Source organism: Oryx dammah, unplaced genomic scaffold (assembly GCF_014754425.2).
Source record: "Oryx dammah isolate SB20612 unplaced genomic scaffold, SCBI_Odam_1.1 HiC_scaffold_18, whole genome shotgun sequence".
Taxonomy (NCBI): Eukaryota; Metazoa; Chordata; class Mammalia; order Artiodactyla; family Bovidae; genus Oryx; species Oryx dammah.
The window spans coordinates 77,917,246-77,932,674 of NW_024070202.1; the positions used below are offsets into that span (position 1 = coordinate 77,917,246).

Below are 15,429 nucleotides of genomic sequence, written 5' to 3' on the forward strand. Positions count from 1 at the left end.
GGAGAAAGGGGGAAGAAAGGAGGAGGAGGGAGGGGAAGGGTGGGGAGGGAGGGGAAGAAGGTGGGAGAGAAGGAGAAAGAGGGGCGAGGAGAGTCACAGGCCAGGGGAGGGAGGGAGAGGAGAGCCCCACGTGACTGCTTTTTAGATTTCTTTTCCTTTTGATGTTGAGATAGCTTTAATCATAATTGCAAATACACAAACTTCAAACATTTAGCTCTCCAGACAAAACAGAATAGATATGCTCAGAAAATAGTTTCCAGCAACTGGAATACAAGCTTCTCTTCTGTGTTACAATTTGGGAATGTAAACTGGTGTTTTTTTAAAAATCCGTGATTGAAGATGCAGGTTTTAGACTGAATTTTGGTTCATCATCAGCTAATGCTGTCTCAAAAAATGCTGGAGACCTGGTGATAAAAATTGCAAGTTCAGAGGAAAAGCCCAAATGATGAATTTATATTCATCTCTAAATTCTTTTTGTATTCTAAAAGTAGATCATTAACAAAGTTTGCAGAACTATACAGAAGTAAGAGTGATCTATGAGGTTTTTCAACATATTTCTAATGGCAAAAAGTGGGCAACAAACATAATATGCAAGAGAAAGGTTTGAATTAAATTATGGCAATCCATAGAATAAAGTATAGAAGAATTTTAATGCATGGAAACTATCTACAATGTGCTATAATGGGAAAGGAAGATACAGAAGCATAGGCAACACAATTCAACTGTTTTACTTCATTGTGTACCAGGAATTTTCTCCAGATGGAGGGCTATACCAGCCTTTTGACATCTTTTCCGTCTCTGCCTATATTTTCTATCAGTTCAGTTCAGTTCAGTTCAGTCGCTCAGTCGTGTCCGACTCTTTGCGACCCCATGAATCGCAGCACGCCAGGCCTCCCTGTCCATCACCATCATTTTTAATTCAAAAGTGTACTTTCATAGGTTATCTGAACTTTACAAACTTCCAAACAAACTTGTAATCAAGTACAGGTTACATGGAATCAAGAGGAAAATTCCCAATTTTAAGAAGCTGTGCAGAAGTTACCCTTCCCAAAGGCCAGCTTCCTGCATGATGGCCTCTGTCATTAGAGTTGATACAGTGACTTTTTTCATAAAAGCAGCTCACTGCAAAGTATGATTCACAGTGACTTCTGCTTTGAGAGTGAAAAGTCAGTTTCTCTTTCCTGTCAGACTCCTGTCCTTTACTTGAGGCAATTACTGTTAAACATTTTTATATGTACCCTTCCAGAAATGTTCTATGACTAATGACTTCTCTTACTTGACCAAGATAAGATGGTGAAAGAAATAAACATTTTGTGGTCTGTTATCCTTCCTTATTAATGGTAATTTACATTGCAAACTGCAGTATAAACAAGCAAAGCTGACCTCCAGTGATTTCCTTATTGATAGAGACATGGGATCTTGATCTGGTCTTTTCCACTTATCCATGTCCAATTCTATCTGGACACTATGGAAGTGATAAAGCCTGTTTTGTTGGCACTTAAATACATTGCAGATAGATGTGCCACTGTATTAAAATGCATGTGAAAGAGTCAAATCATGAGCTATACTCCAGTAAAAATTAATTTTAAAAAAGTCAAAGAATGATATTTTTATGCATAGAATCCTATATTCCTCATATTAACTGCTTTCAGGAAACTGCCTCAACAATTTTCAGGTGAGGTAAAGGCTAAAAAGACATTGAGCAGTGCCGCTACTAATAACCTATCGTTGGGGGTTTGAGGGGAATTTTTACCATCTAGGATCTTTGTAAACCGACTTTAATTCCGTCCTTAAGTACAATGATAAAAAAAAAAATCAACCCCTGAACAACACTCAAGAAATGGCTCATGAAGGTGAACAGAAAATATTGATTCCCAAAGCTGAGGTCTAAGAAACATCTAGAGTGAATTCCCTATTACCCATGAGTGGTAACAGAGAAAAATCATGGATTATGGAAATACTTCATTGATATTCCTAACTCTCATCTTTCTGACTACTTAGCTGTCATTTCTAATTGGCTCTCCTGCTATTTCCATCTTCATCATTGACTTATATAAAGGCACACCTGCCAGACTCCCCACCTGGCTTTCCTGCTTATCTTATCTGGGAGCCATTCATGAGACTGTGTGTCTAGCCTCACAGATGCTGAGAATCATAGAGCCGAAGGGGACTTTAGTGGCCATCCCAGTTCCCTTCTCTCTGTTTACAGATGGGGAAACTAAGACCACGGAAAGGGAAGGAAGGTGCAATGACCCAGAGCACCTCTGCAGAGAGGCCAGAGATGGGACTTTGATCTGCTGACCCAAGTCTCAAGTCTCCCTCCTCCACACCCCTTGACTCCCTGAGGTTGTGTTGTTTGTCACCAACTTAGAGCCTCATCACCTATATGGTCTGTGGCAGTGGCCTCTCATGGCCTTTCTCACATCCTCCTGTGCCCCAATCCCATCTCTTCTTGGCTGTCACTGTCTCCTTTAAAAATATGAGTTTACACTGGAATGGGAGTTGAGAAATCTGAACTTCCGTTCTGAACTCCCTGGGTGACTTGAGTCCTTGATACTGCAGTTTACTTGATTGTGAAATATGATGATTAACCAGAGTGAAATTACCACCTAGGAGTGTTTGGAGACGCTTAATGGAGATGCTTCTCTTGTGGCTCAGCAGGTAAAGAATCCACATGCAATGCAGGAGACCAGGGTTCAATCCCTGGGTCGGGAAGATCTCCTGGAGGAGGACACGGCAACCCACTCCAGTACTCTTGTCTGGAGAATCCCATGGACGGAGGAGCCTGGTGGGCTACAGTCCATAGGGTCACAAAGAGTCGGACACGACTGAGCAACTAAGCACAAGGGTATTTTGGTTTTTGTTTCTGTTGTCATAGTAACTGACACCCCTGAAATTTAATGAATGGGACCAGGAGAAAAGATCCTGCAATAACAAGGAACGATTCTACACTTCAGAGAACTGTCACCCCAAATTGCTAATAATCTTCCCCTTTTGTGAAACAGTGGGTGAACTGATCTCTAAAAGCCCTTTTAAATATATAAATCATCATATTATTCTTCTCAAATTCATTCCAAGCTTTTAAAAAAGTCCTAACTCTTTCATGTGGCATTCAAAGCTTTCCAAATTTTGAAACAAAGACCAAGTGGAAACTTACTATTCTGCTCACACTGAACTATTTATTCCGTCTTTCTTCAGACCTTTCTCAACCCCATCTCGGCTCCTTATCCTTCAGCTATGCTCTCTGTGGGGGCTGCCCTCTCTCTGCCTTTGTACTTGCTAGGTTTTACCAATCTCTCTAGGTCTAGGTCAAGCACCTCCTTTTAAAAGAAACCTTTTCCTGGCCTCCTTTGAACTTCTGTGGCATTTGTCCTAACAGCTCTCTTGGCACTCAACCATATTCTAATTTCTTTCGTTACTTAACTCTGTGTATGTTTCTGGCTTCAGAAATAGAATCACATTTCTCCAGGGCAGGGGTCGTATCTCACACATCTTTGCATTTCACAATGTTCACAGAAACCCTGTACTTCATCAATATTTGTGAAACAAAATCATATTAGAGCAAACACAAGGAACATTTCCACCACCCCCCTCTGTTTTTACACTGAGGTCTTCCTGACTCCTCATACCGTAGGCTGTGTTCTCACAGTAGGAGGAACCAGGTATTTGCTTTCATAGAGCCTGAGTCCCTGTTTTCCCTGGTGTGCTGCCTCTGGATGAGGTATTCTCTGCCTCCCAGCTTCCCTCTTGGTTTTCCCTTGTGTCACTGCAAAGCTACCAACAGAGAGAGGTTGGGCAGAGGGATGACAGTGGCTTAAAAACCCGATGGACAGTTAATTGGAGAGTGAATGAATTAGGAAGTATACAGATGGCTGACACCCTTTTCTCATCACGTTAGTCTTTCTTGGCTGATGCAGATGGCACTTTGTTATTAACATTGATATTCAGTGTGGCTGTGTTAGGGCTAGCCAATAACATCAAGGAAATGTTTTGGAAAAGGTAAAGTGATGCTCATGATCTTAATCTTGTTCTTTCAACAGGAAGGTTTTTAAATTTATATTTTCAGGTTAACTTCATATATATGTGACAGATTTATATGTTTAGGGGTTTCATTGAGTAATTGACTTTTTTTTTAAATAGACTGTGGTGAATCTGAATCTGTCTGGCAGTACTGAGCTTCTTTTATCATATGCTATGATGCTATATGTTAATACTGAAATTCACCTTAATAATATTAAAGAGCTTGGACATTTAAAATAGATTAAAACGGCATATTCAAGTTGATGCAGAGTTCTGAATTTACACATTATCATATCAAGACAATACATCTTGTGATTTCTGAAGTGTTATAAAAGGGAGAGGGACTATATGTGCTGAGCTGAGAAGTTGGGGCACGGCTTTCTGTAGCCTGTGAATGTGTCAACTGCTGAGTGCCTGGAATCTGGAGGGTCCTGACACCCACATAACCCCTGGAGAGTGTATAATACTCCCTCATGCACGGTCACATACACATTTTATGTGTATGCTGTAAGAGCTATGCTTTCAACAGTACCCTAAAACAATGATACTTGACTCCAGGAAAGAAAAATTCACTTTATCGCACTGGCCTTAGACTGTGAGTGTCCCTGGTTAAATATAGTTACATTTCTCAGTGTATACAGATGAGTGTCCTGAAAAACTAGTAAAGGTTTTTTTCTTGTATACTAAGCTTTCATTAAAACAAGCTCTTCCCTTGAGACTCATGTTTGCTCTCTAGAGGCTGACAGGTGGATGGTTATTTTATTTTCTGCTTCTAGAGATGTCCAGTGTGGCTCTCCCTGGAATGACTCTTTGTGGGACCATATATATGTTTCTTTTCTTTCTACAGTACTTTTTTTTTTTTTAACCTCATTATAATCTAACTCTACAAGCTGCTTTATTGGAAATGGTTCTCAGAGCCTATATCATCTGAGACCCTGGTGGTTTCTATGAAAAGAAGGTATAGATACTTGGGAAATGTCAGTAAGGACATAAAAAAGAGATTTGCTCATATTACTGTCAGGAACCAATTAGCAACAGAAAAAAAGCTATGTTTTGAATTTTGGTTCAAGAAGGGAGAACAGGAAAGGATATGGGATATAGAAAAAGGAATTCAGAAAGGCAAGGAACCTGATGCTTAAGAAAGGGGGCAGCCTTTCATGGCCCAGCAGAAGGTAATCAATCATGTTGAGTGAAAGAACATATAAACCAGGGAAGGGCAGATGGTACTGTGGGAACAGAGCATTCATGTGGCCCAGTTCATTTCCCCCAGTTTTCAGTCCATGAATGAAGTCTTGTCCAAAATCTAGGGAGAGGGAGAAGTTTAAAACAGTCATAAGCTGCCTAGTAGTTCTACCATCGTTTTAAGAATTCACACACGACCAGTGGGCTGAGGAAACACCCTATCAGCCATAAGTATAGGGATGTCTTGATGCTGTAGTTTCAGTTTTCTTTAAACTAGATGGATTTTTCAGTAACGTGACTGTGTAGGAAAAAAAGAAAGGCAGAAGGAAAGCAATCTGAGGATGGGTCCAGGACACTAAGTGGGTGCCTCGAGTCATCAGCCTCCCTACTAAATGATCATATGGATTTGGCCCAGCCCCTGGGGGTAAAGGCAACTCTAGATCCTGGCCCCACCAGGACAGGCTGACCCTGTGGTCTTGTGAATGGTAGGGCAGGGGCAGAGGAGGTGTTACCTCTCCAGCACTATAACTTCGGAGCCTCTGGAGGTGCTGTCGATGAGTCAGATGGTTGGGAAGACGACCGTTCTGAAGAGGGATTCGGGGGTCAATAAAAGTGGTAGCTCGACTGTTGTGGTCCACGAAGAAAGACTACAGACAGACCAGGAAAGAGCACACACATGAGAACCACCCAAGTGAAGTGAGTGATACCCAGGAGCACTCCAGGGCTCAGTCATCACGTTTACGTTTGGCCCTCCTTTTCAGCTACTCAGAACTAGATGGGAGATGCCTCTGCTTCTGCATGCTCAGGAGTTCAATGAAGCCCCCAGTCGCAGACAGACACTTTATCAGGTGTGAGTTACAGAGGAGCAACTGTAACACCTTACTTACCATGGAATATAAGAGAAACAGATCTTTTGATGGATAAGTCATTCTAGCAATTAATCATTTGGAGAGCATTCAGTTTATTTTTAAAATAATGCCCCCTTTTGATTATAGAATTAATATAGTCTCATTGAGAAAAAACTTAAAAAGGATAAAAATGTACAAAGAAGATAACTAAAAATCATCCCAAATGTTACAGTCTAAAGGTAATCAACAAAATGTTTTCGTGAATTTTTTTGTTTTCTCTTCTGTGCAAATACACATCTATTTTCCTAACATCAGCACCAACAATTTTGTTATATAAGATTTTTCACCTATTATTTTATGAGCATTTCTCTAAGTTATTAAATATTCTTTTAACACAGAATTTTATTGAGTATATGGTATTCAGTTTAATGGATTGGTTCATTTAATTTAGTCGCTCAGTCGTGTCTGACTCTTTCCGACCCCATGGGCTGCAGCATGCCAGGCCTCCCTGTCCATCACCAACTCCTGGAGTTTACTCAAACTCATGTCCATTGAGTCAGTGATGCCATCCAAATATCTCATCCTCTGTCGTAGCCTTCTCCTCCTGCTTTGAATCTTTCCCAGCATCAGGGTCTTTTAAATGAGTCAGTTCTTCACATCAGGTGGCCAAAGTATTGGAGTTTCAGCCTCAGCATCAGTCCTTCCAATGAATATTCAGGACTGATTTCCTTTAGGATGGACTGGTTGGATCTCCTTGCAGTTCAAGGGACTCTCAAGCGTCTTCAATACCACAGTTCAAAAGCATCAATTCTTTGGCACTCAGCTTTCCTTACAGTACAACTCTCACGTCCATACATGACTACTAGAAAAACCATAGCTTTGACTAGACAGACCTTTGTTGGCAAAGTAATGTCTCTGCTTTGTAAAATGCTGTCTAGGTTGGTCATAACTTTTCTTTCAAGGAGCAAAGCATCTTTTAATTTCATGGCTGTAATCACCATGTGCAGTGATTTTAGAGCTCAAAAAATAGTCTATCATTGTTTCTACTGTTTCCCCATCTATTTGCCATGAAGTGATGGGACCAGATGCCATCATCTTCGTTATCTGAATGCTGAGCTTTAAGCCAAGTTTTTCACTCTCCTCTTTCACTTTCATCAAGAGGCTCTTTAGTTTTTCTTTGCTTTCTGCCATAAGGGTGGTGTCATCTGCAAATCTGAGGTTATTGATATTTCTCCTGGCAATCTTGACTCCAGCTAGTGCTTCATCCAGCCCAGTATTTCTCATGATGTACTCTGCAAATAAGTTAAATAAGCATGGTGACAATATACAGCCTTGACATACTCCTTCTCCTATTTGGAACCAGTCTGTTGTTCCATGTCCAGTTCTAACCGCTGCTTCCTGACCTGCATACAGATATCTCAAGAGGCAGGTCAGGTGGTCTGGTATTCACATCTCTTTCAGAATTTTCCACAGTTTGTGGTGATCCACACAGTCAAAGGCTTTGGCATAGTCAATAAAGCAGAAGTAGAAGTTTTTCTGGAACTCTCTTGCTTTTTCCATGATCGAGCGGATGTTGGCAATTTGATCTCTGGTTCCTCTGCCTTTTCTAAAACCAGCTTGAACATCTGGAAGTTCACAGTTCATGTACTGTTGAAGCCTGGCTTGGAGAATTTTGAGCATTACTTTGCTAGTTGTGAGATGAGTGCAATTGTGTGGTAGTTTGAGCATTCTTTGGCATTGCCTTTCTTTGGGATTGGAATGAAAACGGACCTTTTCCAGTCCTGTGGCCACTGCTGAGTTTTCCAAATTTGCTGGCAGATTGAGTGCAGCCCTTTCACAGCATCATCTTTTAGGATTTGAAATAGCTCAATTGGAATTCCATCACCTCCACTAGCTTTGTTTGTAGTGATGCCTCCTAAGGCCCACTTTGCATTCCAGGGTGTCTGGCTCTAGGCTGGTGATCACACCGTCATGATTATCTGGGTCATGAAGATCATTTTTGCATAGTTCCTCTGTGTATTCTTGCCACCTCTTCTTAATATCTTCTGCTTCTGTTAGGTCCATACCATTTCTGTCCTTTATTGTGCCCATCTTTGCATGAAATATTCCCTTTGGATCTCTAATTTTCTTGAAGAGATCTCTCAGTTCAGTTCAGTTCAGTCACTCAGTCGTGTCCAACTCTTTGCGACCCCATGAATCACAGCACGCCAGGCCTCCTTGTCCATCACCAACACCCAGAGTTCACTCAGACTCATGTCCATCGAGTCAGTGATGCCATCCAGCCATCTCATCCTCGGTGATCCCCTTCTCCTCCTGCCCCCAATCCCTCCCACCATCAGAGTCTTCCAATGAGTCAACTCTTCGCATGAGGTGGCCAAAGTATTGGAGTTTCAGCTTTAGCATCATTCCTTCCAAAGAAATCCCAAGGCTGATCTCCTTCATAATGGACTGGTTGGATCTCCTTGCAGTCCAAGGGACTCTCAAGAGTCTTCTCCAACACCACAGTTCAAAGGCATCAATTCTTTGGTGCTCAGCTTTCTTCGCAGTCCAACTCTCACATCCATACATGACCACTGGAAAAACCATAGTCTTGACTAGACGGACCTTTGCTGGCAAAGTAATGTCTCTGCTTTTGAATATGCTATCTAGGTTGGTCATAACTTTTCTTCCAAGGAGTAAGCGTCTTTTAATTTCATGGCTGCAGTCACCATCTGCAGTGATTTTGGAGCTGAAAAAATAAAGTCTGACACTGTTTCCACTGTTTCCTCAATCTCTTTCCCATGAAGTGATGGGACCAGATGCCATGATCTTCATTTTCTGAATGTTGAGCTTTATGCCAGCTTTTTTACTCTCCACTTTCACTTTCATCAAGAGGCTTTTTAGCGCCTCTTCACTATCTGCCATAAGGGTGGTGTCATCTGCATATCTGAGGTTATTGATATTTCTCCCGGCAATCTTGATTCCAGCTTGTGCTTTTTCCAGCCCAGCGTTTCTCATGACGTACTCTACATATAAGTTAAATAAGCAGGGTGACAATAGACAGCCTTGAGTCTTTCCCATTCTATTGTTTTCCTCCGTTTCTTTGCATTCATCACTGAGGAAGGCTTTCTTATCTCTCCTTGCTATTCTTTGGAAGTCTGCATTCAAATGGGTATATCTTTCCTTTACTCCTTTGCCTTTCACTTCTTTTCTATTCACAGCTGTTTGCAAGACACATAACCATTAGCTTTGGTAACCTCTATCATCGGACACTTAATTTTTTTTTTACTGTTTTAAAATAATGCTTCAATAAATGCTTCTATACACAAAGCCTTGAGGCATGTCTGAACAGTGTGTATGTTTCAATATATAACAAATGTCATTCTTTAAATCTAAAATTAGTTACCTTTCACAAAAAAGGAATACTTATTTTCCTAAATAAAAACTTCTGTAGTAGAAAATAATCTTTCAAATACTCTCTTTTGAACAAAATGTAATATTTGGTATCAATATCTTTGCCTAATTTCCCTCAACCAGTGCTCATTGTAGATATGTTTAGGTGTCATATGACATAAGTAGTCCAAGAAATTATATACGGATTTAGAAATTATTCTTGGGTGAATATGAGCTTATAATTTTGAGTATTAGATGTTATTATATATGAGTCTTTTAAAGATCTCTATAAAATATACAGGGAGTTGTTTCATAATGGAGATCAAAATACTCCCCACAGGACAAAGGTAAATAACAACTTCCTGAGTATCATGTGAGTTTTTATCTGTGGCTGGTAATAAAATTTCCCGGGATAGCATCCCACACAAACTCAAAAAGGGCTGTATGTGCAACAACATGCAGGGGACTGAAATGATGTCCCCTGAAACATTATGCTAGAGTCTCAAAAACTGACGACAACGACATAAAAAAATATTAGTAAAGAATTCATGTAAGTATGAAATGTGAGTGAAAAAAACCCAACATTAATATGCTTACATGAGATTTTAAACATACAAATACAAGCTAAATTAATATACAGTAAAAGCAGATTTTTATTATTCAATTATATGTTTTTTTAAGTTTATAAATTAAAATTAAATGGGTTATATATATGTGGTAACTTTTAATATAAATTCCTAAACGTTGACTTAATTACTGGGTTAAAAATTAGGAAAACATTATACCTTTATTGATCCATATCAACAAACTATCTTCATGAGCACAGTACAGATTTATCATCTTACCAAAAGTCCATGAACTCTTTTTACGGACTTTACTAATGCTGAGTACTGGAAAGAACTCTTAGAAATGCTGAATGGTAAGTAATGATAAATTATAAGGGAAGCCAAACATCTCTCCCTAGATGTACTGTTCAATTTCTTCACTGGAGTACTGTCTACTTTGCCTGTTCCCTTTTTTATTGTTGGGATGTTAAGGTTTTATTTATTTTAAATGTGCTTACTCATGTGCCTTCAAATTGCTTTTGATTTTTATTTGCTTTGTTTTCTTATACACAGCATTTTTTTATACTCCTATGTATACAAATCTTTCAATTATTTGTCTCTAGTTATAGATCAGTTAGGAGAAGGCAATGGCAGCCCACTCCAGTACTCTTGCCTGGAAAATCCCATGGACAGAGGAGCCTGGTAGGCTGCAGTCCATGAGGTCGCTAAGAGTCGGGCACGACTGAGCGACTTCACTTTCACTTTTCACTTTCATGCATTGGAGAAGGAAATGGCAACCCACTCCAGTGCTCTTGCCTGGAGAATCCCAGGGACGGGGGAGCCTGGTGGGCTGCCGTCTGTGGGGTCGCACAGAGTCGGACACGACTGAAGCGACAGCAGCAACAGCAGCATAGATCAGTTAAATGCTTAATTATATTTTACTAGCTTTATTTTTGGTGAATTATTTCTGAAAATTATTTTGGTACAATGTGAAGTTGTAATTAGACATTTTTCTCCAAGGGCTTATTTATCTAAATCACTCATTCCCTATTATTTCATTACATATAAATTCTTATAAATACTATGGTTTCAGGAATATTTTATCTGTCCTAATGGTCTGTGGTAGTTTCACTGCTTCACTTATTAATGTCTGTAGGGCAAAGTTCTTCTCATTATTTATCTTCTCCAAAATATTCTTAGTTATTCTTGCTTATTTTACTTTCCCAGGTGAGCTCATATTAATTTTCTTATTAAATTCCAAAATAGTTCTATTGGGATTTTGTTTAGAACTAAGACTACTACAGTGATTTTAGACAGAATTCATTGTGATAGTCAACATACCCATTTCCCAGTTCTGAATATAAGATGACTGTCTATTCAAGATTTTTCTTTCTCAGTAAAATGTAGTTATCTTTCTTCAAAGCCATGTAGTTTTTGTTAAGGTAGTTTATAGATACTTAATATTGAGTGCTTCTTTTCCTGCAGTATTTGTAATCCATCAATGCTGGTATCTGTGCATATGTGTCTGCATGCTGGTACCTAGGAAAGTTGTTATTGGGGTAGTTTGAGTCTGTTCACCATATTTAATGCTTCTAATGAATAAATTATCCTTTTAGATATATATCTGTGATTTTAACATGCAAATAATAATAATTATGTCTCCTTTAGAGGACTCTTTTATCTTTTACCTCCTTTTTTTGTAATATAAGTGAGAACTTCCAAAACAATGTTACATAAGACAAGGAAGCTGCAATATTCTTGTTCTTTATTTTGATAGATAAACTACTAGGGTCCAATGAAAAGTGGAATGTGGTTCATTACATTAAAGAGTCTTTATTATGTCATGAAAAAATTTCCCTTCCTACTTTACTATATTTTATTTTTAAAATTTAAACACGTATTTATTTTTCATCAAGCATTTCTTAAAATGATCGCCTGTAATTCCTCCTATAAACGATTGTTTAAAATACTACAGATACTAGATTTACTAGTAGTAAATGACTCTTACATTTTTGGAAGAAAAATCTATTTAATTGTGCTTGGTCGTTCTTTTAAATTATGTCAAATTCAACTTAATTTTTAATATGAATTTTTCGGAACTCAAGTGAATTTGTCTATAGTTTTTTTTTTTTTTTAAGAAAAATTCAGATTTCGCTAGTTTTACTTGTACATATCTGTGTATGTTTCAGTTCAGTTCAGTCGCTCAGTTGTGTCCAACTCTTTGCGACCCCATGAATCGCAGCAAGCCAGGCCTCCCTGTCCATCACCAACTCCCAGAGTCTACTCAAACTCATGTCCATCGAGTCAGTGATGCCATCCAGCCATCTCATCCTCTGTCATTCCCTTCTCCTCCTGCCCCCAATCCCTCCCAGCATCAGGGTTTTTTCTTTTTCTTTTTTTTAATTTTTATTTTTACTTTCCAATGAGTCAACTCTTTGCATGAGGTGACCAAAGTATTGGAGTTTCAACTTCAGCATCAGTCCTTTCAATGAATATTCAGGACTGATCTCCTTAAGAATGGGCTGGTTGGACCTCCTTGGAGGCCAAGGGACTCTCAAGAGTCTTCTCCAACAACACAGTTCAAAAGCATCAATTCTTCAGCACCCAGCTTTCTTTACAGTCCAACTCTCACATCCATACATGACTACTGGAAAAATCATAGCCTTGACTAGACAGATCTTTGTTGGCAAAGTAATGTCTCTGCTTTTGAATATGCTATCTAGGTTGGTCATAACTTTTCTTCCAAGGAGTAAGCATCTTTTAATTTCATGGCTGCAGTCACCATCTACAGAGATTCTGGAGCCCCCCAAAATAAAGTCTGACACTGTTTCCACTGTTTCCCCATCTGTTTTCCATGGAGTGATGGGACCAGATGCCATGATATACGTTTTCTGAATGTTGAGCTTTAAGCCAACTTTTTCACTCTCCTCTTTCACTTTCATCAAGAGGCTTTTTAGGTCCTCTTCACTTTTTGCCATAAGGGTGGTGTCATCTGCATATCTGAGGTTATTGATATTTCTCCCAGCAATCTTGATTCCAGCTTGTGCTTCTTCCAGCCCAGCGTTTCTCATGACGTACTCTGCATAGAAGTTAAATAAGCAGGGTGACAATATACAGCCTTGTTGTACTTTTCCTATTTGGAACCAGTCTGTTGTTCCATGTCCAGTTCTAACTGTTGCTTCCTGACCTGCATATAGGTTTCTTAAGAGGCAGGTCAGGTGGTCTGGGATTCACATCTCTTTCAGAATTTTCCACAGTTTATTGTGATCCATACAGTCAAAGGCTTTGACATAGTCAATAAAGCAGAAATAGATGTTTTTTCTGGAACTCTCTTGCTTTTTTGATGATCCAGTGGATGTTGGAGATTTGATCTCTGGTTCCTCTGCCTTTTCTAAAACCAGCTTGAACATCTGGAAGTTCACAGTTCATGTATTGCTGAAGGCTGGCTTGGAGAATTTTGAGCGTTACTTTACTAGCATGTGAGATGAATGCAATTGTGCGGTAGTTTGAGCATTCTTTGGCATTGCCTTTCTTTAGGATTGGAATGAAAACTGAGTATTCCAAATTTGCTGGCATATTGAGTGCAGCACTTTCACAGCATCATCTTTCAGGATTTGAAAAAGCTCAACTGGAATGCCATCACCTCCACTAGCTTTGTTCATAGTGATGCTTTCTAAGGCCCACTTGACTTCACATTCCAGGATGTCTGGCTCTAGGTGAGTGATCACACCATCATGATTTTCTTGGTCATGAAGATCTTTTTTGTATAGTTCTTCTGTGTATTCTTGCCACCTCTTCTTAATATCTTCTGCTTCTGTTAGGTCCATACCATTTCTGTCCTTTATCGAGCCCATCTTTGCATGAAATGTTCCCTTGGTATCTCTAATTTTCATAAAGGTATCCCTAGTCTTTCCCATTCTGTTGTTTTCCTCTATTTCTTCACATTGATTGCTGAGGAAGGCTTTCTTATCTCTCCTTGCTATTCTTTGGAACTCTGTTTCAGATGCTTATATCTTTCCTTTTCTTCTTTGCTTTTAGAGTTTTCTATATTTACTATCATACCACCTGAAAATAGTGAGTCCTACTTTTTTTTCTTCCAATTTTTGATGTTTTAAAATTTATTTTTCTTATCTGCTTGTGGTGGCTAGAACTTACAAGATTATTGTAAATAAAAGTGGTAAGAGTGGGCATCTTAGTGTGTTGTTTCTGGTCTTAGAGGAAAATCTTTCAGCACTTCACCACTGGGTATGATGTTGGCTATGAGTTCGTCATAAATGGCCTTTATTATGTTGGGATATGTTCCTTCTACATCAACTCTGATAAGAGTTTTTTATCAGAAATGGATTTTTAAAAGACTTGACAAAAAGATTTTGTCAGGTTCTTTCTCTGCATATACGGAAATGCTCATGTGCTTTTTTTCCTTCCTTTTGTTAATACAGTGTATCACATTGATTGATTTGTGGATATTTCAACCATCCTTGCACTTCTGGACGGTATCTCCCTTGATCATGGTGAAGTGAAGTGAAGTGAAGTGAAGTCTCTCAGTCGTGTTTGACTCTTTGCAACCTCATGGTCTGTAGCCTACTGGGCTCCTCTGTCCATGGGATTTTCCAGGCAAAAATACCAGAGTGGGTTGCCATTTCCTTCTCCAGGGGAACTTCCCGACCCAGGGGTTAAACACGGGTTTCCTGCATTGTAGGCAGACGCTTTACCATCTGAGCCACAAGGGAAGCCCTTGATCATGGTATATGATCCTTTTAAGCTATTGTTAAAATTTATTTGTTAATATTTTATTGAGCATTTTAAATTTATATTCATCAGAGATACTGGCCTGTAATTTTCTTTTTTTCTTTCTGTAGTGTCTTTGGTTTTGGTATCGGGGTAATGGTAACCTTATAGAATGAATTTGGGAGTATTCCTGCCTCTTCAAATTTTTAGAATAAAATACCTAGGAATAAACTTAACCAAGGAAGTGAAAGACCTATAACTCTGAAAACTATAAAATACTGAAGGAGGAAATTGAAGATGATACAAAGAAATGGAAAGATATCCCATGTTCATGGGTTGGAAGAATTAATATTGCTAAAATTTCCATACTACTCAAAGCAATATACTGAGTCAATGCAATCTCTTTCAAAATACCCATGACATTTTCCCCATAACTAGAATAAATAATTCTAAAATGTATAAGGAACCACAAAAGATTGAAACAATCTTGAAAAAAGAATAAAGGTTTCAAGCTCCCTGACTTCAGACTATTCTACAAGCTACTCAAAATAGCATGGCAGTGGGACAAAAACAGACACACAGATCAATGGAACAGAAGTAAGAGCTCAGAAAAGGACTCATGCACTTATGGCCAATTCATTTATGACAAAGAAGACAAGAATTTACAATGGAGAGGAAAGATAGTCTTTTCAATAAATGATGCTAGCAAAACTGGATAGCTACTTGTAAAAAAA

General features: G+C 39.0%; 1 protein-coding gene across 1 annotated transcript in view; it reads right to left on the minus strand.

The window, feature by feature from the left end:
* Window positions 1–15,429, minus strand: part of HECW1 (HECT, C2 and WW domain containing E3 ubiquitin protein ligase 1) — a 264,354-nt gene that overhangs the window by 78,045 nt on the left and 170,880 nt on the right. The window contains exon 14 of the mRNA XM_040260566.1: window positions 5,715–5,849. Coding sequence (XP_040116500.1) covers window positions 5,715–5,849 — 135 coding nt within the window. The remainder of the gene's footprint in view (window positions 1–5,714; window positions 5,850–15,429) is intronic.